This window comes from Hippocampus zosterae, chromosome 20, assembly GCF_025434085.1.
Source record: "Hippocampus zosterae strain Florida chromosome 20, ASM2543408v3, whole genome shotgun sequence".
NCBI classification, from domain to species: Eukaryota; Metazoa; Chordata; class Actinopteri; order Syngnathiformes; family Syngnathidae; genus Hippocampus; species Hippocampus zosterae.
The window spans coordinates 3,008,660-3,033,002 of record NC_067470.1 but is presented as its reverse complement, the minus strand read 5'-3'; the positions used below and the strand labels follow the sequence as shown (position 1 = coordinate 3,033,002).

Sequence of the window (24,343 nt, the reverse complement as noted above, 5' to 3'; positions counted from 1 at the left end):
TTTCGGAGCAAGGATGAAAGATACATTAGCGACGATGCCATCGCTCATTTCCGCTGCGAAGTCGTGCATGAAACTGAAAAAAAAAACGCGCCGCATTTGAAGGAATCATTCGGAACGACCAACAAAATTGGAGTGAGGGACTATTTCATGTGGCTATATCCAAGGAGCGGCCCGGTAGTCCAGTGGTTAGCACGTCGGCTTCACAGTGCAGAGGTACCGGGTTCGATTCCAGCTCCGGCCTCCCTGTGTGGAGTATGCATGTTCTCCCCGGGTCTGCGTGGGTTTTCTCCGGGTGCTCCGGTTTCCTCCCACATTCCAAAACCATGCATGGTAGGCTGATTGAACACTCTAAATTGTCCCTAGGTGTGAGTGTGAGCGTGGATGGTTGTTCGTCTATGTGTGCCCTGCGATTGGCTGGCAACCGATTCAGGGTGTCCCCCGCCTACTGCCCGAAGACAGCTGGGATAGGCTCCAGCACCCCCCGCGACCCTAGTGAGGATCAAGCGGCTCGGAAGATGAATGAATGAATATATCCAAGGAGACTATTTTTCATCCAGGAGAAGGGCTGAGGATTCATTTGTGGGTTTTCACACCTACTTTACTAAAAAGGTCGGGACCAGAGTGGGAAACGAACCCTGGTCTGGTTCATGCGGCCCAAACACAAACGTGTGAATGCCCACTTAGTCTTTGTGTTTCAATGCTGGTTATGGTGATTTTCATCTGTGAGGAGATTGAAGGCAGCTGCGGCAAAACAAAACAAATTGCTTTAATCACCTTATAGTGCGTAAGACGACATCTCACTGAAGGCCGCCTAGACAGGAAGCCACCCGACCGAAATCTATCCAACGTAATCTTTGGTCGTCGCATCATACTGGAGAATGGTTGCTAGGCAATGTTGGCTGATTGGGTTACGAGGGAGGAGAGGGCGTGGGATCGAGTCGGGCACAGCCCACCCAATCAAAGCTTGTCTGAGTCGCCAGGGCTTTTGTTTTTTTTTTTGTTTTTTTAAACTGTCAGGATATGTAATTGGGGCGGACACTTCAGGGGGAACAAGATGTCACTCGTAGGTGGGCGGTCGTTTGTTTAAATGGCATTGCAAGGCTCACCCAGGTGGAGGGGTCGTGTCTCGGGGTCTCCACGGGTGTGCGGGGACCCCCCCCTCGGACCTCCCACATCACCACTAAGATGACATCTTCGATCAGCTCATTGTTGATTTGATCACCTACCGGAACGAGCTGCCGCTTGCAATCGAGGCTCACGGTGACGCAGCGTGTGGCTCGTCGGTGGATCACAAAATTTGAGTAATTGTGGAACAAAAGCAAGGGCGAGAAGTTCTATTTTAAATGCCGTTGGTTTGTTTGTCAAAATTATTTGGAAATTTATATAAGGGACATGGCCACGTTCATTTTCATGTGAAGATTTTGAACTGGAGTCGTCTGCGTATGCCGTGATGACATTATCAACCTTCAACTGCAGCCTCTCCGTTGAACCGAGATTGTGTGCGACCGTGATGGTTTTCTTGCATAAGTGTAAAATTTTTTCGCAATCATTTTTGGGTGGTGCCAACGTTGTTGATGGGAGGTTTAAATTGTGGGGTCCCCAACTGGAAGCGTGTGCAGATTTGAGGGGGACGTCACTCACAGAACAGTGGAAAACAGACATTAGGACTTAACCCCCTTCACTTGAGCGCAACAGCGTTGCACAATCAAATAAAAGGATCAAAGATCAGCGCATTGTTTTGTTCTTTACAAAAATTTATTCCAACAAAATTGTACAACACTTAACCAGCTCGTCGAATAATAACGATCAGAATAATCACGTTTTGCAAGTAAGTGTCAATATATCTTTTGAGTGTCATCTTCGTAAGGCTATTGGCTCGTATCGTACACGTGGGACATTTTCCTTGCCTCCACTTGAAAACAAACACCAAAAAAAAAAGGAGAGAGGGAGAAAAATGATGTCTGAAGGGCAATCAGGCAAAAAAAATAAATGGGTTGACGAGGCTGGATGGAGTGTGGGCTTGAAATGTGAACTGATGATGTGCAGCATTGTAGGGCCTCTTAAATGGCCATCTGTCATTCAGGGCCATTTAATAAAAATTAAAAAAAATTGATGCAAGGTAGCGTGCAGCCGCTAAAACTGCTTCCTGCGTCACAAAGCCTGGAGGAGAGTGCACAGCAGTCAACAAAAACAGAAAAAAAAGAATATCCCAGCAGAACATTTCCACTTTATCTCGCTGCTTTTCCTTCACAGTTTGTCTTTGTACACGATCATAAAAGTCAAGTCAAAATGTCAAGCTGGACATTAAAAGCCTCTCAGTCGGCCGTTCAACATTCATGTGACGACGCAGACAGGACATGCCAGATGTGTGTGTGTGTGTGTGTGTGTGTGTGTGTGTGTATGCATTTGTTGGTTGCAGTGAGTCAGTGCATTTTTTTAAACTCATTTTAATCATGCATTTCAATTTCTTGACTTTTTTCCTTTTATTAAACACAGTTGTTGGGAACAAAAGATGAGAAAAGGAAGCACAGAAGCGGAACCAGAAGGTCATGTGTCTCTCTCGAGGAACAACCATGTAACAAGTATCGTCTTTTGGTTTTGGCTAAGTCAATAATTAGTTCAGTCGAACGAAAAAGATCATTGAGACGCTTTAAAGAACAACTGGTACGGGGTGCAAAGAAAAAAAAATGGAATTTGAAGCAAATCTGCTTCAAGGTGCAGATTTTCACTTTTGCACGTTTAGGTCTGCTTGCATCGGGGCAGTGAGGGCCCCACCAAATGCAGGAGATGCATCTGTAAATCAAGTTTTCTGTTTGGAGTAATGTTAAATGCTTAGTGATTTACCTTACAGCCTCCTACAGAACTGGAGTGGAACTACATCAGTAGTTTTGAAATAGTGACGTCAGAGATGAGACAGGAGTGCGACTACAGTTACAGTTGAAAAAGAATCAAATTAAAAACTGTCAGTATCAGCAGACAGATACTTCTTATATGGTCAGAGAGAGAGACATGTTGAAACCCACAAGAACTTTTTTTTGTTTTGTTTTGTTTCCACAGACAAACAAGATTGGCTCTTAACAACAGTGGAAGGCTTAAGCTCACTTGCGGAAGGAGAGAAGGACCCAAAGACCCACAAAGGTACTCAAAAGATCCTTAGATTTAGGATGGATGAAGACATTTCAGGAAAGGACAGAGTACGAGGTGACAAGGGAGGGGGGCACAAGAGCAAAAGCCCCACCTTCCCCTCCAAAAAAATGACTCACCAGGTATTTCGGGGGGAGCAGTTTGAGCCAGTCCCCCCAAAAAGCCTCAAAGTCCTCCCCGTCCAGGAGGGCGTCAAAGTCGACGCCGCTCAAATCTATGTCTTCAAGTCTGTGTGGACGACACAACTACAGCAGCTTAATGTCATAGACAGCGGTTACGGTGATTGTCTTTTAAAGCATTCATTCCCCCGCTTGCAAACATTTAACAGACAAACCAAAACAAAACCACTGGAAGTAAGTCACACACTCGTGCCCAAGTGCTTTTCAAGTAATCAATAAAACATTATTGTTATCAAAATATTCCTTTTCATGGCTTCCTTCAGACAAAAAGAAACACAAAAAGCGCTTGACATGTTTATGTTGTCGCGAGTGGGGCGAAAGGGGGCCTGGGGCGATGCTACAAGTAAACCAGCCGGTGTCCTTTGTTGTTCCGAACTCTCTGTCTGTACCTTTTGCCCAACACGGCGGCCAGGTACTTCTTGACCGCCATCTGCTTGCGGTAGCGGCTGTAGCTGTCCGTGAAGATGCCGTCCGAGTGGCGCTTGGACAGCGGCTCGCCGTTGTCCTCCATCACCCTGCCGCCGCTACGTCGGAACACATGCGGAGAGAGAGAGAGAGAGAGAGAGAGAGAGAAAAGAATTAATTAAGAAACATCTGACAGACAGACGACACTGTTGAGAGAGGATATTAATGAGAGGACAGATTGAGCAGCATGATGGCACATTGTGACACGACACACACACACACACACACACACACACACACATGCTACAAGTGGAGAGTACAAGTGCAAAGTAACACAAACGCACGCGGCTGTCGTACCCGATCCGCTTGGCCATGAGCGAATGGAGATATTTCCTGGCCGACAACTGACCCAACGCTTTCCTGTACGCTTTGTTGAACATGCCATCTGCGTGCCGTTCCGTCCTGGATGCCACGCACACACAATACAAGAAAAATGACAATTACGGCAGGCCTTGAACGTAACTTTCTTTTTCATATTTCCCTTATGATTGGAAATACACCCCCTGACCTTCAAAAATGATGCATATATTTTTATTGCCAAAATTTGATATCTTGTCAATCGAATTTCGTAATATTTCTCCATTTGTAATAAAAAAATAAAAGAAAAATGGAAAAACTAAAATGGGATAATGTCCTTTAACATAATGTCGAATACAAATTTAAAACTGAATAATGAAATAAAACTACGATCCCGAAAAACAAACAAAAAAATTATACGATAAATAAATCACCCGGCTACAGACTCAAACAACGCATCTGTTGGCAAGTGCTAATGGTGCATACCTCTTGTCAGGCGGCGGGTAGAACGGGGAGTAGACGTCATGGTCTTGCGTCCCCATGGATGGACTTCGCACCTCCTGGCCATCGTAATCCAATGGCGGCAGCGAGTTCCCGTCTTCGTCGTACAATTCACCCTCAAGCCTGCAAACAGCAGCAGGACAGAAAAAAAAACATTCACAATTAAAACTCAAATCCATCTTTTCGCTTGGTTACACGAGTGCCCACTCTATTAGGGACACCTGCCTATGCAAATATGAAAATGGGATTATGTATGAAAAAGGATGTTTGTTTCCCCCGCCCTTCCGATCGGTGGGCTAGCCATTCAGTGGTCGGGCATGCATGCGAATATAAATCCCATTACTGTCGCTGCCTGTCCCTGGTGGATGTTTGGTGGCCATTTAGTATGGATTTGCTGCCCAATGACATCACGCATAGAAAAAGACATTCAATTCAAGATGAATGAAAAAAAAAAAACGAAGGAAGCTGCAAAAATTAAATTAGAAATAGAGTGAAAATTACAAGATACGTGTGACAAGCAACAAAGTAAAATAATATAATTTAAAATGTCAAAAACAGGTGGAATTGGGTGGGTTTTTTTTTGAGGGGGGGGGATTTTAAATATAAATGACTCGTGGAAACAAGCAAACAAAAAAAACATAGGATTTAAAAATAACTATTTCGAAAGGCAAAAAAGGGGCACATCTAAAAGTGAAGATAAATGAAACTTGGGGGATTGTTTACGGTAATTGCCTGCTGGAAGTAACATTGGTCAAAATAAAATGGAAAAAAAAATACATGAACACATTAAAGTAATAACATACAGACGAAAATGAAAACACCTATTTATCAACACATACACAAAATCAAAATACATGTAAGGATGAATCATAAATAGTAACAACGAGTCAAAGTGTTTTCCACGTACGTGACATGCGGAAAGGCGAGCCCCAGTTGCGATCCGCTGCCGGCACTGTGCTGCATGAAGATGCCGTAGATGAGCAAGGCAAGCGTGGCTTTGCTGGACATTTTGCTGCAAAGAGCAAAGCAGTGACACACGATCAAGCAGACTTTTTCTCAGCTGTCCCAGCTTGGAAAAAAGAAGAAAAAGAAAAAAAAAAAGTGCGTCTCTTTTTCTGCTTACCGTTGGAAGAGCCCCTGTGCACGAGGGAGTGGGATGCAAGCGCCTCTTCCTCTTTCCTCGTCCTCCTCCTTTTCTTCTTCTGGTTGTGGGTGTCTCGTGTCCTCCGTAGCGTCGCCGTGTCCTCCTCCCAACATTTGCGTTCCAGGGAACTTTTTGGGAGTGTGCGTGTGTCTTCCTCTGCTCTTGCTTCTGCCTGCTTTTTTATGCAGCCTTCACTAGTCGCGAAGGTGGAAGGGCGGGATGGGAGGGAGGTGCCCACGTCATCAGGTCCCACTGGTGTTCGTCCATCCTTCCGTCCAGCCGGCCCGTTTCGGTACAGCGCCCCCCCATTTGTTTGGATGGGGGCTAATAAGAAGAGTGCTGAAATGCAAAACACTTCCAGGTTAGGATGTGAGTCATCAAATCTTTGAAGGATAATAATAATATGGTTATTAATCATTCACACGCTGTAGAGTTTGTGTGGCCTTGCTGGAGAGATGTGTTTTTATGTAATAGTTGAGAAGGATGTTCTGGGGTTGTTTTTTCTTTTCTCTAATTTTGAGATTTTGTTTTTTTTCCATGACGCCTTATTTTATGTAATATAATGCTGCAAAGCACCTTCCCTTTCTCAACAATGACCAATTTAAAATTAGAGGCCATCTAAAGATAAATTCATCAATTTCCTGGCAATTCAATGCAAGTTACTTCTGAGCCCCTTCACAATGCCCTGAACTTGAATGAGGAAAATCATCGACAATAATAACGAGTTCAAATTTATTGCTCGAAGCCAGTGACTTTGGCAAATGGTGTCGGCCCACTTCTTGCGTCACGCTCAGGACAAAAGGCTTCATAGCAACCGCATGAGTTCCACACGTTAATAAATTAATAATATTGGTAGAATGATTTCCTAAGATGTCAAAACGCAAGCTTCATTTCTTACACCAGCAAACACACTTCATACGTGAATGAATTATTAAAATGATTTTATCTGCGCAAAAGTGGTTACGTCATTCGTTGGGAGGAGTTTACTACAAAGGCTTAGATCATAAGTTACATAATGCTACCAATATATAAGTTACTCTGTGGGAGCTAAGTGAGAATTATATTGGCACTTAATCATTAAAAAAAATGGTATATATAAATACCTCCCCCACACAAGTGTTGGCGTTTTGGAACATGACTAGATGCAAACAATAAACGTAAAATTCCAGATTTAAATGAATACAGTAATTTAAAACGTTTATCGCCATTAATGGGGACCAAAAACACCCACGATAAACGAAAATCCGTGAAGTAGCGACCAATTAACATACATAATTTAAAAAGAACATATACAGTACATGTACTGTATATGTTGCTCTATGTGACTCGCTGTTGTTTTGCTGACTTTCACTGCTTCTCGCGGGCCGTTTGCGGACCCCCCCCCCAAAAAAAATTATGAATATGTTTGAAAAAAATCCGCGATGCACCAAAGCCGCGATAAACGAACCGCGACTTTTTGCAATACCGCAGTGAAGTGGAAAAATTAATTCTGGAGAAGCACTGCCCCCAAGTGGCTTGAAGAGGACGGTGCACTGCACGGCCCAAAACTTGAGGCACACCTGCAGGTCTATTCACATCCACATATCGTCTCCCAAGATACTGTACGAACTGAGAGCGCTCAGTGTGCATTAATAAACATATTTTCACATGAAAATGTCAATCAAAAGCGAGCATGATCGCTTTTATTAACGAAATCACAAGTCAAATCACAATCAATGAGCAATGTCGTCCAGTAAAATGACGATTATTTACTTGGTTCACGGGAGCGAAAATAAATCTGTCGTATGGAAGTAATGATTTCAGAATTCTAATTTTAGCAGCGACGCTTTTTATAGAAGTCGCCAAAGCTGCCGCTCTTTGGAGTCTTCATTGAAGCCTCGTGCCTCGGAATGTTCAAATCGGCTCATGATTAGGCCAGTTATGCCATTTGAGATTGTCTCTGAAAACGGGCTCAGGTTGGAAATACCGGTAGGAGGGAGGGGGTGATCAAACGTATACAATGCGCAAAAAGACGTTCTTTGCGCTTGTTGCTTGCTGGCATCAATAAAGCACATTATATTCGTGCAACTCTGCACAGGAATAAAGCAGCCGGTTTGATCATCGCTCCAAAAGAGAGCTGCGTCCGAGTTCCGCCGTGGCTGTTTAGGAAAAGTGAGGAATCACATTTTTCACTTCATCAACTATTTTTTCCTACTCATTCAAACTGGCACGAGGCTCATTTCTCGTAGTTGTGCTGTCAGCGAACCTCCATCGGAGGTCGCCAACGCCCCATTTATGTCAACGGGCGTCTTGTGTCCTCCCTCCCTCTGTCCGCGTCTTTTTTGTGTGTGTGTGCGCGCGCAAGTGTGCGTGTGCTCCTCCTCCTTCATTGTGCATGTTGTCCTCCCTCCAGCAGCAGCAGCAGCAGCAGCAGAGCGGGCCCGGCTATAAATCTCAGCCATCACGTCGGCGCCTCTGCTCGCCTAAAGAGGCCTGCGTAAGTTGGGACATGCTGCTGCCGAGCCGCGTCAGGGCGTCAGCGTCCAAAGCGGACGCCAGCACGAGCTGACTTGAGCTGCCGAAGCATGCTTGCACCTCATCAGCACATTGCTTTCTACTTAACAGCAGTGGTGCACGCACGCACGATGAAGGCGGATCGCTTCCGCTTGGAATAGCTCTTTTTTCCCCCTCCTTTTTCCATTTGGGTGACTAACGGACAAGAAGAAAAGCGGCGCAAAGAGCCACGAAAAGGAAGGTAAGGACAAACGCAAAGTGGTCTTTGTCACGTGAGGGTGGGCCTGGCATCAACAAAGAAGTCATCAGTATGCAGCACGTGACTTAAGTATTAGGACATGTACACATCTTGAATTCATCATTCATCTAAAAGCATTTGGGACAATCCAATGCAATGCTACACTCAATATGGGATTCCCAAAACGTGGCTCGGGGCCCAAAAATATATATTTATGAGGGGGGTTGCCAATTTCTGAGTGCTTTAGTGTACAAGTCAAGAAACACTTGAAGCCAATATCCTGACAGGGCTTCCCTGTTTCTTGCATAGACCCGAAACAAATGCCAGTCTAACTGCAGCGTTTATCCAGACAGACAGACAGACGGACATAGTAGGGCCCAATCGATTAATTGGCCTGCTGATTAAATCATGTCATCGGCCTAAATCATCAGCAAGTAAGCATTTACATCAGTTGTACACGAGTAACACTGGTCTCATACTTTATTACGCAGAAACCTAAGGCGCAACCTTGTCTCCCTAAATATATATAACGGAATTTGTTGATATAGGGTCACTCTGGGGTCGTGTCATTCAAAACAAAACAAATCTGAATTTTTACAAGCAATGCTTTGGTGAACAATGAAAGTTGTGCACGGATTCGACCTGGAAAAGGGGACTGCTTCGTACGTAACGGAGAAAACGAAAACAAGCGGATCACTGAAATAGCAGACACCACAAGGACTTTGTAAAAACAATAATATTTATCACAAACAAAAATCCCGCCTAATAAACAACAGAAAACACTTGCAAAAAATGGCAAGGAACGTATGTTAACACAAATACTAGTTCACGCACGATAATATAAAGATTCCCTTGGGACGACGAAAATGTAGCTAACCGCGAATGGTATCGAACAATAATTTGTGTAATACGGGCAACAGCAGTGGCACGGCACGTAATACTCCGGCAATGGGTCGACCGCCGGAGCGCCTACATTTAGTAGGTGCAATCACTGGCAAATAAGGCAGCAGGTGTGCAGGCGGCAGAAGTGTACGCGTGCCACCTGCTGCCGAATAAGGAACATGACAGGAAGTCACTATTTCACACACAACCATTTGTGTAAAATAAAAAAATGCAACAAATAATGCGGCGTAAGGGGCTGCGACGACACATTATCTGTTGGCCAGCAAAAGGCTACCCTGAGAGCGTCAGCTGATAAAAAGACACGAAAAAACTGCTAACTTATGAGAGCAACACTTACTGGAACAAATACCAACCGCTAAGTTAGCGGCCTTCAATGCTGGTACTTTGCCATCAATCATTCACATGTATGAGCATGAATGTAGCATGCTAGCATGGCAGGTGGGACATTGTTTTGTTTTGTTTTGTTTTGTTTTTTGCAGATGTCTTCCCGCTTTCTCTTCAACAAAGTTTCATCTTGAGGACTAAAACACAAAAGGGAGCAATCAAACAGCCACAACCGAAACTGCTTGGAAGGGAACGGCTCCCCAGGCTGGCAAAATTAGCAGCGTCAATTAGCTTTTGGCCAATGATGTACTTTTACTTGAGTGGTGCTACTATTTACTTTTGGGAAAGTTAGCTTCTGCATTTCAGCGGGGTATAGAGGGTGTAGCGTAGCCCTCTCAACATTCTGAGAGAAGCGACATTCATGCTACAGATTGGAGGTGACCTCATTTTGAACTGACACGTATCCGTATTACCGCTAATACAATACAACATCCAAATAAAGGAAGGAGCTAACATGTACAGTACCATTTTATTGCGTTTGATTACACAAAGACTTCCTTTTTCATCAACTCCTCACCTTCCTCAGCTACTATTGTGTCTTTTGTTGGGCGTTTGCATGCAAAGCAGGGTAGTAGGTCGCCTTCCCTCGGGCTAAAGTGATGTTGTCGGTAATGGGAATGCGTTCCAATAATAATTAGAGCGAGGTGGGTTTTCCTTGTGGTTCCCCGGCTTATTAATGCACTTTGATGCAATCCGCTGGATTTTTAAAGATGGCTTTTGTCATTATCACAAATTTGCCGAATGACTGAACCTGAAGCTCAGCGCAAAGGAACTCAAAAGGTAGAAGCGTCAGAGTGAAACGACTTATGCGGTAATTTTGCGAACATCACTTTATGCACTCGCGCCTCCTTGCATATGGCCACACGATGTAATTTGGATTCATGATTATTCAATGTCTTCTTTTGGGACTTGAAATTCTCAATTTGATAGTTATGTAGTCTGACTGTTGGGTTGCCCCCCCAAAAAATGGGTCATCGGATTGAAACTCATTGTGTCATGAAGAATAGGAGCTCAGCTTCTTTTTATTTTTTTCATTTTTTTTAAAATGATGATCCTCTTAAAGCAAATCCTCCATTCTGGTGATCTTCCTTCTCGTTCCATCTGGTGATGTTGGCACATTTTAACGATAATCGGCCCGACCTGCAGAATCAACTGGGGGTTTTTTTTGTGGGGGGGGGGGGGGGGATCTTGATTCTTATGGTTTCCTTTGCAGTACAGCTGCGAGAACCCCGTGAACTCCCCCTCGCGCCTCTCCCCGAAACCACCACTTGGCAAATATCCCCCTTCGCACGTCACATTGATCTCGGAATCAACAGCGTGCCGCCTGCCAATTAACCCTCGGCGGCCATGCTCGGCGAATCAATCCGAGCAAACCCCAGCCCCCCCGCCTCATTCCCCTTACCCTTCTAGACTTTCTTTACGCCACTAATGCCAGAAGGCGAAATGAAAGCCAGTCTGATGTTTTCAAGCTCACAGTGCGGTCGGGCACTGGTTCTTGGAGGCGACCACAGCAAGAAACAGACTGCAATGTTTAACGCTTGCTGCAGTTTGATATTTTCAAAAGGGCCTCCCTCTCATTGAGCTATGTCCCTTTCAGGACATGAAACAGCTGTCAGTGTGATATGCCACCTTCTTCATTAGCTGATGAGTTCTACCTGGCAACAAGTGACCACTATGCAACGTCGGCTGAAATTGTCTGAAGTGATGTCATCTTTTAGGAATACTATTTTATTCATGGTCAAGCAGCGTTTCTAGTCTCTGTGCAATATAGAAAGTAAGTGTAAAAAGTAAAAAGAGAATCATGGCATGGTGACATGCTTTTCTATGCAGTTGACACTCCAAAATTCGATTATCAAATAATGATTGAAATTGTCTAGTAAATTGCTAATGACTTGGGGAGAAAGATTGAGAGCATTGTAGCATTTTTGAAGTATGCATCCTTTCTCAGCAGTCGGTGGCGGAACTGGTTCAAAAGGGATTTATTACCCATATGTCCCAGTTGCTACACGGCTTATCGTCTTAGCGACAACAAGAGTGATTTGGGAGATAATGTTAGGACACGCATGACATTTGATTTTATGGACATATTGCGACAGCTTCGGGGCCCTGCGTGTCACGAAGGCTGTGCTTTAATCCTTTGCCGTTACGAGCTGTTGTGTCTGTCACAGCAGGGCACCGCGATGGGCTGCGTCGAGAGTAAAGAGGACAAAGGCCCCGCCATCAAGTACGGCCCGGAGAACCCTTCGCTGTCCGAGCCCAACGCTGCCGCGGCACCACCCCACGTGGGCCACTACGGGCCCGATCCCACCCAGCTCCAGCCCAGTCTAGCACCCTCCGCCTCCTCCTGCGCCGGCAATTTCAACTCTGCCTTCACGCCCTTCGGCGGATCTTCAACCGGGATGACCCCTTTCGGAGGGGCGTCGTCCTTCACAGGCCCCGTGTCCAACTCCTTCTCTGGTTCTGTCCCAAGTAGGTTAAAAAATAAATAAAAATCAAGCACACTGGCGGTTTGAGATACGGGTGAGACGAATTTTCCTAGATGTGTCATTGCCGTGAAGTGAGCGCATCAACTGACACAACCAGATGTAGTTTTATTCGAGTAGAAACCCTCCAAAATGTAGAAATGTATTCAAAGGGAGCCGATGCTTCATTTGTTCTCACTCACAGCGCTAACACATTACTTTGTGCTCCCACAAATTCACTAGCATCGGTGGCGCTCACGCTCCCATCGTCAAGCCGTAATTATTGTGAGAATGACGTGCGACTCGGCTATCAGAGCGCGCAAGCCTCTTGTTTTGGTGGAATTTAGTCGGTAATCCTCCTCCGCGTCGGATGATATGATCCCCAAAGGACATGTTTGCTCGTCTCCGGGAGATAACAGGATGACGGACGAACGTTGTCAGCGAGCTCTTCGACGGGGCGCTATCGTTACGAAATGATTGAGGCCGCGCGTCTCAATACTTTTGTCATCTATCTGCCGTTCGTGCGTTCCAGGTGGCGTGACCTTCTTCGTGGCGCTGTACGACTACGAAGCCAGAACGTCAGACGACCTGTCGTTCAAGAAAGGCGATCGCTTCCAGATCATTAACAATACGTACGCTTGTGCCCCCCCCCCCCCCCCCGCCCTCCCATAACAACTACAAACAGACGTGCGGCCACCTGAGCGAAAGTGTAACGCTTGATTGACAGCCGATTCCCTCCGCAGGGAAGGAGACTGGTGGGAAGCTCGTTCCATCACCAGCGGGAAGAAAGGTTACATCCCCAGCAATTACGTCGCCCCTGCGGACTCCATACAGGCTGAAGAGTAAGTAAGACGCCACGTGAGTGACACACGACACCATCCATCGATTCGCTATGGAGTCAATAAGTTTGTGGGTAAGCCCAATGCCAGATTTAAGCCGTGTAAATCACAAGACCAGTCTGGAAAAAAGTTTGAGAAACGCTGGTGCAATGGGTTCATGTTGCATCAACGGGCCTCCACTCCGGAATAGGCAATGTAAATCACTACGCCAGCATTTCTCCGAAACTACCAGTTGGCCGCAAAATGTTTCAGTTCAAAAGCTCATTTCTCCACCTTAATCACCTGGCTGAAATTATTTGGTTACTTCTTGTCGGTCTTCCCAGGTGGTACTTTGGTAAAATGGGCCGGAAGGACGCAGAGAGGTTACTTCTGAATCCAGGGAATCATCGAGGGACCTTCCTGGCGCGAGAAAGCGAAACCACCAAAGGTGACGACGACTTCACGGTCCACTTTCTGCTACCCGCCGACATGTTTTCCAAGTGAATTGTAACCCGCTGGTCTCGCTGTCCAGGTGCTTTCTCTCTCTCTATCCGTGACTGGGACGAAAGCAGGGGCGACAACGTGAAGCACTACAAGATCCGCAAGCTGGACAGCGGAGGGTACTACATCACCACGCGAGCGCAGTTTGACACCTTGCAGAAACTTGTCAAACACTACATGGGTAAGTCATGAAAGTCAGAAATGTAATGAGACACGTAGCCCCTTAGCTCAGAGGTAATCCCAGTGGACTGTATTAAATGCACGCGTGCGTAATAATGACGGAGGTTCCCTCATCCGATATTTCAGAGCATGCCGACGGCCTCTGCCACAAGCTCACCACCGTTTGCCCCACGGTCAAACCTCAGACGCAAGGTCTCGCCAAGGACGCATGGGAGATCCCCCGAGAGTCCCTCAGACTGGAGCTCAAACTGGGCCAGGGCTGCTTCGGAGAGGTCTGGATGGGTACGTTTGAACATGGACCACCAGAAACTCCAAACCAACATGAGCAGCGTCAACCACTACACCAGTGTTGTTCAAACTAGTGAAGCGGCGCGCATTGTTTCTACTCCATCAGTAAGTTCCCTCGTCCACGGGAGTCGGCCATCAGAACCACTACACCGGAGTTCCACGAACGTCGGAGTGGTGTTTGAACATCGCTGATTCAATTATCCCAGAATATTGGGAACACCGACACGAGTATTTGTCGAATTATTTTGGACCGGATGTGAATACTGGAGTCCGCTACACCCGTGTCACCTACGTGAAACGGTACACTATACTAGTGTCCAATACAATGAAAAAGGTCCTTGACAGAGGTAAAAAAAAAAATGTGTGAGGAAATATCGATGTTTTAGTGGCTAAATGGAGTAGATGCTTGTATCTATTTCTGTCCATTTCCTGCAGTGGCTTCCTCTGTTTGTTGCCTTTTCATCTCTGGAGATGAAATCAACTCAGGGGCACGGCCAAAATGTTCATCGTCATTATTATTATTTTGCTTTAATACTCTGACCACAGTTAGTCATCCAGTTAGTGAAAACATCTAATTTTAAACAACGTAGGAGAAGAGTTTAACGCGACACGAAATTTATGGATCCTCAAGTAAGAATACTTGCGAATGAAAAATTGACCGAGGCCTGAATAAATAAATAAATCGACTCTTAATTATTATTTTTTTTTTTTGTAACATCACACGCCTATCTTAATGAAGACTTGATTATGCGTCACCCTCTGGCAGTTGGCTGACGACTGGTTGCGCAATTGAAATGTAGAAACGGCCGTCTGTCAGGTTCATTAAATCACGGCTCCCAAAATTGGAATTGCGATTACAAGTCGATTTATCGTACAGCCCTACTCAGGACACCATCCTTTTTTTTGGACTTTACTAGGAACGTTTCTGCAAAGAAGGCACAATGTCACTGCGAGGAGCGCCAACACTGAACGCCGTTGTCTTCCCCTCACCAGGCACGTGGAACGGCACCACCAAAGTGGCTATCAAGACGCTGAAGCCGGGCACCATGTCGCCTGAGGCCTTCCTGCAGGAGGCTCAGATCATGAAGAAGCTGCGACACGACAAACTGGTGCCGCTCTACGCCGTCGTCTCCGAGGAGCCCATCTACATCGTCACCGAGTACATGGCCAAAGGTAACGCAAACGCGTGCGAATTTGTAATCTCATGTCGCCTGTTGGGGAGGGGGCTCTGCATCCGTTGAGACTGGGGAGCTCAAGTGATATCCCGCGAGAGTGGAGAGGACATGATTGCATTTTCCCTCCTGCTCTATTTATAAACGCAAGCCGGGCCTGCCATGTCCAAGAAGTCAAGCCACCCACTCTGCTTTTCATTTCTCTCTCTCTCTCTCTCTCTTTTTTTATAAGCATATCAGCAATGCCAAGGACATAAAACATATTCATGGAGGCTTTAATTCAATTTGCTCAGAAAAGGCAAACAGAGCTGCTGTGGTTTTGTTTAGGGTTGGGGGCGGGGCTTGCATGGTTTCATGTGCGGTTTACGACATGGTGATATTCCGCTCTGATTAATAATTTTGCTCATAGGTTGTGACAATTAAGTGAGCTTCATTGACCATTTATTACATGCCAATAGATTTGTATGCATGCCGTTTTAGTATTTTATTTTTCTTGAACAGGCAGCTTGCTGGACTTCCTCAAAGAAGGCGACGGAAAGTTCCTGAAGCTTCCCCTGCTGGTGGACATGGCTGCACAGGTGAGCTAAAATAATTACTCAAATGAAGATTCTAATTGAAAGGAGTCATGTTGTCACAATTGGGCTTTTCGGGGCAGTTCTCTGAAGGCTTCCGTTGCCGTGACAACTGAGGCAAGCGAGGGCTACTCTCGTGACATGACCCCTTCCAGAATTCTCTTTTCAAGAGTCATTGTTGATTTCGTTTTTCTAAGATCGCCGACGGCATGGCGTTCATCGAGAGGATGAACTACATCCACCGGGACCTGCGCGCCGCCAACATCCTGGTGGGCGACAACCTGGTGTGCAAGATCGCAGACTTCGGTCTGGCCAGGTTGATAGAGGACAACGAGTACACTGCGAGGCAAGGTAGGGGGAGATAGATGCATTTGCTCTCTGAAATGTACCACGAATAATAAACATTTTGTGATGGCATTTCCCACTTTTTTTGCTACTTTTAATATGAATGAACTTCCAGTTTACTCTTTAGAGGAAAGTGAAAGGGCAGAACAGAAAGGAGGCTCTAGAAGAGGACGCTTGGCCGCTCTCCAGTGGAGCTAATGTCTGTTATGTTGCGTCCAGGAGCCAAATTCCCCATCAAGTGGACGGCACCGGAGGCGGCGCTTTATGGACGCTTTACCATCAAGTCGGACGTGTGGTCCTTTGGCATCTTGATCACCGAGCTTGTCACCAAAGGCCGAGTACCCTACCCGGGTGAGAACCGCCCCCGCCCCAAAACAACGACATACATACAGCGGTGCCTAATTTTTTCTGTCAAAACGCACAAGGACACATACACTTTTACACACTCGCAAAGATGGATGCACATGCACACAGATGAGCCCATCTGGTGGACGATTGACCATTGCTCTTGCTTCTAACCATCTGTCACACTCATATTACCCCAAGGGTGTGTATGTTGTGTCGAGACTGCAGTGTTTGTGTCCGAAGCATCCATGAATCATTTTATGACGCAGATATTCAAAAGGTATTTGCATGTACTACATATATAGCCTTAGATACTTCATGTATATGATATCCTATGTATTAAAAACAACCACATAGCTTAGGTTTTCAGTCTGCTCGATTAATGCTAACGCTAAATAGCATCTGTATTGCGATGCTATAACTCTTTAAGCAACAGATGGAACAAACAGTCCAGCAACACATGAAGAAAGACAATATAACAGTACTCACAGTCACATCTTCTTTGTCTTCTGCGAAGAACGACTCATATTAGTGCCGCACCGATGAGCTGAGAGGAGCTGAGACAGTTCAATAATCAGTGTCTGCCTTACATAGTCCAGACAGGCACAACCTGAACGAGCACCACAAAGGCCAATTATTTAATTTAATTTCAAATTAATTGTCATTATTTAAATGAGAAGCAAAACGAATAATGTTTTGCTCAACTCACCACTCGAGTGACTGGCTGGCTCGTTTTCTTGCAGGCATGGTGAACCGCGAAGTTCTGGAGCAGGTGGAGCGCGGCTACCGCATGCCGTGCCCGCAGGGCTGCCCCGAGTCGCTGCACGATATGATGAAGCTGTGCTGGAAGAAGGAGGCCGACGAGCGGCCCACCTTCGAGTATATCCAGTCTTTTCTGGAGGACTATTTCACTGCCACGGAGCCCCAGTACCAGCCTGGGGAGAACCTATAGCTCACCACGTGTGTGCGGGGGGTGGGGCGGGGGCAGCTGTTAACCTGGGCGTCAAGTTGCATAATACACTCAGCAATCGTCTCTTCTGGTCACATCAATAGGTACACCCGGGCAATCTTAAACGATTCAATACAAGAGTTATAACCAAAATGTTGCCTTTCACAAACACAACAACGTAGAAATATTCCAGAGCCGGAATTGAACCCGGCACCTCTGCACTGTGAGGCGGCCGTGCTAACCAGTCGCCTAGCGTGCTGCCCTTTTCATCAAAATAAAAGATTTCACTCTTTGAATCAAACTAATGAAATACTTTGCCACACTATTTTTATTTATTGAGATGCGCCTGTATATAATAGTTGCGGCATGGAAACCCTCTCTCTAACTTTCACCATTGAATTAAAGACGAATCAATTCAAAAATGATGACATTGTGCGGGTGTACCTACTTAAGTGTCCGTGTGGTGTTGGAAGTTATGTCAGCCTAAAGAGACGCTATCGCTCAATTCCCCGGCGTGTTTTACAAGGGAGGTGTGTAAATTATGCATTGAAAGCATTAATTATGAATAAAGCTGCAACGGAGAGTCCCGCCGCGGATCGACGGCCTTCTGTCCGAATGCGTTATCCATATCAGGTTGGTTGCTTTCAAAGAAAAGAAAAAAAAAAAAAACAGCCCTACATTCGAAGGCCTTTCAAATCCATGCGTTTATGTCAAGACATGCTCACGATTGCATCTTTTGCATTGATTTGTGTGACTTACATATATATCCTGTATATTCTGGCAGGAGTGCGAACTAAACCTGTGTAGAAATGTGACTGAAGCACTGAGCTATCTACAGTATGTACGTCAAAGCAGCACAGCAATATACAATAACGCGTTTATGTACCCATTGCCCTCATAGGAATAACATTATTACGCTTTGTATATGACGGGGACACTTTTTTTTTTATACATATAAACTAACTGATAGTGATGAATGGGGAAAACTCACCTAGGGGATTTGTACAATAAAAGGATGACTTGACAACGACCTGGTTCTGGTCTGCTTAATACTGCCACCTAGAAGTAATGGAACAAAAAAATGGATGACTGCAGTACGATTTAAAATGTTTACTATTAAGGTGGCAAAAGCGGTTTCAAATACTTTGAAAAACCGAAAAACATCAAACAGGAATGTACCGGTATTTCTCAAGTCAAAATTCAGCGCATAAACAAGGAAATGGACTTACATGTATGGTGAGTCCCATTGGCTGGTTTCTATATATAGACGCTACTTGCTTTCAAAGGCGTTAAGAAGAAGACGCATATGAAAATTAAAGTCCACCGCACATTCTTTATTTAAATAAAATAACATTTTCAAGATGCAATCTATTTTTAAACATGAGTACAAAGGAACGTTAAATGCTTCCCCCTGCCCCCAAACGTGTCTTTCAAGAAGACATTTTATGGAAATTGGCGTTTTAATAGCTTGTGCACAGACAATTGGGTCTCTGGAGACCCTTCGGAATTAATCCACTAATTAAATGTTTTGGGTTTTTTTGTTTGCGGCCCGAGTCCCAAACTGTGTTTAATATAATTTTCAGAATAACAACAACCTCACCAATTTCCTCCCCACATAATACTGCAGGGCATAAAAACACAACAACAACTTACTGAGTTGTAGTAGAAGTCTTCCTCGTTTGTGTCAGCATGAACATACCGTCCGTCTCTTTGTAGTTTGAGATTTTTTTGTAACACTTTTTGATATTTTATGAGTACAACAAAAAAATATATATAGCAACAGGCCTCACACGGCCATCTCCATCTTGATGGCTGGGTGCGGGTTGTAGTCCAAAATCTCGAAGTCGTCTGCGCGGAAATCGTCAATGCGCTCCACTTTTCGCAGGATCTTCATTTTGGGGAAGGGGCGGATCTCCCGCTGCAGCTGCCAAACAAGCGAGAGCAAAATAGTCCCCAAATATTAATTAGGAGAATTCAGGCACACGTGAGATTGTTTGGCCTTGGCTGAGGTCTGCTAACCTGCACTTTCAACGGTTCCACGTGGTTGAGGTAGATGTGCGCGTCGCCCAACGTGTGGACAAAGTCGCCCGGCTGGAGTCCCGTGATGTGCGCGATCATGTACGTGAGGAGAGCGTAGCTGGCGATGTTGAAAGGCACGCCCAGGCCCATATCGCCAGAGCGCTGGTACAGCTGGCAGGACAGCTCGCCGTCGCACACGTAGAACTGGCACAGGGCATGGCAGGGAGGCAATGCCATCAGAGGCAGGTCTGGCAAATGACAAAATGAAAAGGCATTAAATGAGAGCCAGCTACTAAAAGTCGCACATGTTGAATGTGAACAGACAGCATCCCGGGTTTTTTTTTGTTTTTACAAATTAAAAATAATTAATAATAAATGTTAACTCCTATAACATGAAAAAATTGATGCCCTTGTGCAGAGGTGGGTAAACTACGGCCCGCGGGCCGAATCCGGACCGTTGGTCTTTTTAATCCGGCCCGCCGAAGGTTGGTCCACAATTAAGGTTCGATGTGAATGATTGCATTCATTTCAATTGGACTTGTACTGACGTGCAATTTCACCGCTAGGTGGTGCATTGACTTGAAGTTGCAGAACAGGGAGGAGGAGGGGGGGGTCTTTTTGACCACCTAGGACCTCTGTATCGCTCTACTTCTACTGGTCTGATCATAACCCATCTGTAGCAATGCACAAGCTAAAATAGGTCATCAACAACACTGTTGTCATTTTAAAACGTATATTAATACAATTCTTTGATGCTTTTATTCTGTTGATGTTTGATATGGACTGTCAACAAATGCAGTGTTTTTTTTTTTTATGTACCATAGCTCGTGCTGACCTGGCCCTTCTGTCAAATTTTAAAAGTCAATGCGGCCCCCCGAGCCAAAAAGTTTGCCCGCCCCTGCCCTTGTGTGTACTTGTTGCATTTGTCTGCACCTTTAGGGTTCCACGCGCACATGATGATGCGCCTGTCATCTGGATTGCTCTTAATGGTGTTGATGACTTGCTGTAGCTGGTCAACGCCTTGCCCTGTGTAATCTGAGGGACGAAATAATCCAAAATGATTGTCGCAGAAGATATCTCAAAAGTCACAATAAATTTCATTTTTCTATTTCGTTTCAGGTGTCATTTAAATAGCGTCTGGATGACCAGAGAAAATGCCAACTCCATGCAGGAAGAGCCCAGAGTCAAACCCCAGACCTGAGAACTGCGAGGCAGAAGTGCAAACAACTCATGCATAAAATGGGTAGGAACCTACAAAGAAATTATGACAGTGGTACCGGTGTGCATGTCGGTGTACTCTGCGCCAAAGTGGCGCCACTGGAAGCCATACACGGGACCCAGGTCGCCTTCCTCACGCTCGGTGAAGCCGCACTTGTCCAGGAAGCTGCGCGAGCCGTTAGCATCCCAAATCTTCACGCCTTTCTCCGACAGCTCCTTGGAATTCGTCGACCCCTGGTGACACAAAACACCAACTATCCCGCGGTTGATATTGAACTATGAAATCAGATGAAAACACGATTTGTGTAACTCTCACTGCTCTGTGGACTGACATTTTTTTTTCTGTAAAACGCACTTAAAATAAGTGGATGAAAATAACATCTATGTGCACTTATCTGATTATTTAATTTTGGTTCTTCTTCTTTTGCCTCCTTGTAAGGCGCCATGATAGACAGCAAAAAAGTTGCTGGGTGGCAAGCTTGATGATGGAGAGAAAGGTCCGGATTGGCAGTAAAGGTCATTAACAGTACAGTACACAAAGTCCCCAAAGAGCCTTTTGCCAAATATGCATTTAAACTACTGCATCAAAGTATCATGGAGTCAAAAACATCCTCGGACAGAGCACAGGTAATTTGTGTTTTTACAGGTTGTATCGTGGCGACATTCACACTATGGTCCTTGTGCCATTGCATTTAGTTTGTTCCAAAATACAAATCACGTGGAAATAATTTATCTTGAAATGGCTAAACTTGTAAGATCAATTTGAAATGATATTGAAGTGTTTTGAGGTCATAATTTGTGGTAAATGTAGAATTTCAACAATTAATATAGACAACATTTCTCAACATTTTGGCCGTGGGGCAGCAATTACTCACCCAAGGTTACCATTCCATGGAAAAAAATACAACTCTGAGCATTTTAGACTTGTCATGGCCACCCAGCCTTAAACAATAAATACCGTACATGCCCTCAATTGACGAACCTTGATAAACCAAAGCAATTCTTCAAGGATTCCTTTCCAAAATACTTTCTTGGTTGTCAGCAGAGGAAATTGATCTACAAAGCAAAAGAGGGACACGACTTAGTTACATGCACGCGAGCTACCTTGTACAAGGGCTTCATTTACTCCATATTGCTTTGAATTTATATTGCCCTTTGGAAGGTAATCGACGCGGAGGTGGAGGACGAATGTATGTGCTCTGCCCTTAAAATTATTGAGGGGTTTTCGTCTGTCTCTCTGTGCAGCCGGGGGGCGAGTTGCCCGCGGACCAGTGGTTGGGGCCTTGGCACTGTGGCCATACAACGAAGCTAGACGGCCCCACACTCAGACGAGGACATAAATATTTCATCATTACTCATAATTACTTTGTGGTGCGCCATGAGATATTTGAAATGGAAAATGAGTGTCTTAACTCCAAAAAAGTAGCACTAAGTGGTAGCATTTTTTCGCCAGGCCGAATCAAGAGTTGAATGAATGGCTTGCCTTCTTGCGAGGCTTACCGCGAAGGCTGTATCGGGCCTGGGTGCCGAACACAGAGATGACGCCGGTCCCGGTGCGGTCTCCCTTCCTGCGGCCGTGCTCCAGGATGAACGCCACCTGGTTCAGATAGCCGCGCTCATCGCAAAACAAACCCAGCGAGGTCTTTTTTATCTCCTCCGGCGTCTTAGGGCCGTGTTCCTCGGTCTGCTGTTCCATTGTATACGAATATTAGAAATTTAAAAAAATTTTCACGAATGTCACTTGTGTTCGTGCGCCAAAATTTCAGACGTGAATGCAAATCTCAAATACCAGCCAATAATAGAACGAGAAGCACTTCCTTGTTATTGGGGAAGTATCGCGAGAACTAACATTGGGGCTGGGCTTTTTTTTTTTTTTAAAGAACTTTATACAAATCCAGCAGCGACAATGGAAGGTTAAAACAAGTGGTAAGTGACGACTTTACTTGTTAAACATAATTACAATCTTATTTTATTTGATAATAACACTGATTTTGGGTTCTTAAAAGCAACGTTTTACGTGTGTCACATAAAATAGTTTTTCAAAAACTTGCATGACACTCTAAGTTCCGCCGTCTTCTACTGACACCATGTGGTCAATACAAAGACAGCATTTTCACTTTCAGGAATCAATGGCCATTAGATTGAAATGTTAGGTAAGTAAATCGTGTTCGTCGTCATCGTTTTCACCCAAGCTAATACCATATGTCACCCTTCCGCAAACTACATTCATTCAAAGCCAATACAAAACGAAACCTATCTGACGACGCTGAATTTGCCTCTCGTTAATTTAGTTTTGCGTTCCAATTTAAAATACTGCAATTGTGCATTTTTGCCTGTAGATAGCAATGTTGTCCACAGTTTTGCATGAGTGAAGACGCTGGTTTTCATATTTATCTCCAATAGTTTCAAACTCAAGGCCCGGGGTCCAGATCTGGTCCACCAGATCATTTTATGTGGCAAATCAAGCAGGTCAACTTCCATCATGCTTGCTAAAATCTGTATCAAAATGTCAAATTGTCATATGTAACAAATAATAATGTTGATATACTGCAAACATTTTATTGTTACATTACTACAGTAACTTGAACAGTTGAACAAATTACTATCCTTGACTTTTGATTTCAAAACTAGCTATCCATTAATTGTGTCCTGCATATGTAATAATAGGAGGAGGTGATTATACATTCATACGATTTCACAGTCATAAAATGAATTTGACACCCCGAATCTTCAATTTAACCCCGGGGCACCTTAAAAATTGGTGAGGGTTTCACTACTTAAGGACCATCAATCGTGTTGCAGTAATCAATATATATATATATATATATATATGTATATATATATATATATATATTTTTTTTTCTTTTTCACTTTCAACACGTCGCATCTTTTCTGCAACTTCCAACATCTTTTTTTTTTTACAAATGAGGCAAAGCCTCAGACCATTATGATATAGATTTTGCATGGAAGTCATCCATATTTGGTGCAGTGGTAGTGTAGAGGAGAACTTTGTGGTTCTAGCGCTTTGTTACAGCTGCCGCTGTTGTGAAAGCGCTATATAAATCAGCATGTATTGTATTGTATTGTATGTACTGCATTTCTATGCCTTTAACAGCTGGCATGCTCATCTTTATCTTTGTTCTTATCTTATAAGACTTTCTTGTATTAAAGAGCTATAATCATCACCAGGCCCAGTTCCTTGTTGCGCTTTGATCGCCGACACACGTCCGCAGCACTGTGACGTTAAGTGGTTGTCACAATGATGTTCTTCAGAGATTCAGACATTCTTTGCAGTGTCGTCTTGATAGATGAGGGGCCATTGGGACAAAAGGGAACAACAGATGTTTGCACGTGAAGCTGTGGTATTTGACGTCTGATATTGATGCAATTGTGCAATTGCTCAAAGTTACACTTTCACAACAGGTGCAGCAGTAACAAAGCGCTTTGTAGAATATTTAACTGCACACTTTTTTTGTAAGATGAAATTTTTTTTTTAGTTTGGAACTCATCAAACACTCGTGTCAAAGAAAGCCAAGGGAAAATGAAATGTGTAAAAACACAGGAAGTGAGCAAGAAAATGTCACTTGATCAGTGTTCAGTGCGGCCTTTTAAGAAATTATCAGTAATGGGCAGCAGCTTTTCAAGAGGGGGTTTATGAGAAAGTAGTTAATGAGATGAGTGACTGACAAATGAAAACGAATAATTTTAATTCATCACTTTTGCAGA

At 44.6% G+C, this 24,343-nt stretch overlaps 3 protein-coding genes across 7 annotated transcripts; 1 reads left to right on the top strand and 2 right to left on the bottom strand.

Moving 5' to 3' along the window:
* Positions 1-1,733: 1,733 nt before the first annotated feature.
* On the bottom strand, positions 1,734-17,285 carry LOC127593484 (glucagon family neuropeptides-like). 4 transcript variants are annotated; one of them, XM_052054982.1, is made up of 9 exons: positions 17,141-17,285; positions 16,921-17,041; positions 5,710-6,069; positions 5,494-5,598; positions 4,572-4,709; positions 4,086-4,190; positions 3,713-3,847; positions 3,264-3,372; positions 1,734-2,160 (listed from the first exon to the last, which is right to left on the bottom strand). In XM_052054982.1, exons 3-9 carry the CDS (start codon positions 5,841-5,843, stop codon positions 2,152-2,154), a joined length of 735 nt encoding a protein of 244 aa, XP_051910942.1. In that variant the 5' UTR covers positions 5,844-6,069; positions 16,921-17,041; positions 17,141-17,285; the 3' UTR covers positions 1,734-2,151. The 4 variants fall into 4 exon arrangements, 3 of the variants coding, with proteins under 3 accessions (XP_051910942.1, XP_051910941.1, XP_051910943.1); XR_007960413.1 differs by having other exon boundaries at positions 3,264-3,847; XM_052054981.1 differs by having other exon boundaries at positions 1,734-3,372.
* Positions 8,101-18,405, top strand: LOC127593482 (tyrosine-protein kinase Yes). 2 transcript variants are annotated; one of them, XM_052054978.1, is made up of 12 exons: positions 8,101-8,464; positions 11,920-12,217; positions 12,743-12,842; positions 12,954-13,052; positions 13,373-13,476; positions 13,561-13,710; positions 13,836-13,991; positions 14,991-15,170; positions 15,671-15,747; positions 15,939-16,092; positions 16,306-16,437; positions 17,175-18,405. In XM_052054978.1, exons 2-12 carry the CDS (start codon positions 11,929-11,931, stop codon positions 17,381-17,383), a joined length of 1,650 nt encoding a protein of 549 aa, XP_051910938.1. In that variant the 5' UTR covers positions 8,101-8,464; positions 11,920-11,928; the 3' UTR covers positions 17,384-18,405. The 2 variants fall into 2 exon arrangements, with proteins under 2 accessions (XP_051910938.1, XP_051910939.1); XM_052054979.1 differs by having other exon boundaries at positions 11,917-12,217.
* A 284-nt stretch (positions 18,406-18,689) lies between these two features.
* On the bottom strand, positions 18,690-22,439 carry tyms (thymidylate synthetase). Its single transcript, XM_052054980.1, has 6 exons — positions 22,118-22,439; positions 21,600-21,673; positions 20,677-20,851; positions 20,333-20,434; positions 19,400-19,647; positions 18,690-19,304 (listed from the first exon to the last, which is right to left on the bottom strand). Exons 1-6 carry the CDS (start codon positions 22,311-22,313, stop codon positions 19,167-19,169), a joined length of 933 nt encoding a protein of 310 aa, XP_051910940.1. The 5' UTR covers positions 22,314-22,439; the 3' UTR covers positions 18,690-19,166.
* Between the last annotated feature and the right edge of the window lie 1,904 nt (positions 22,440-24,343).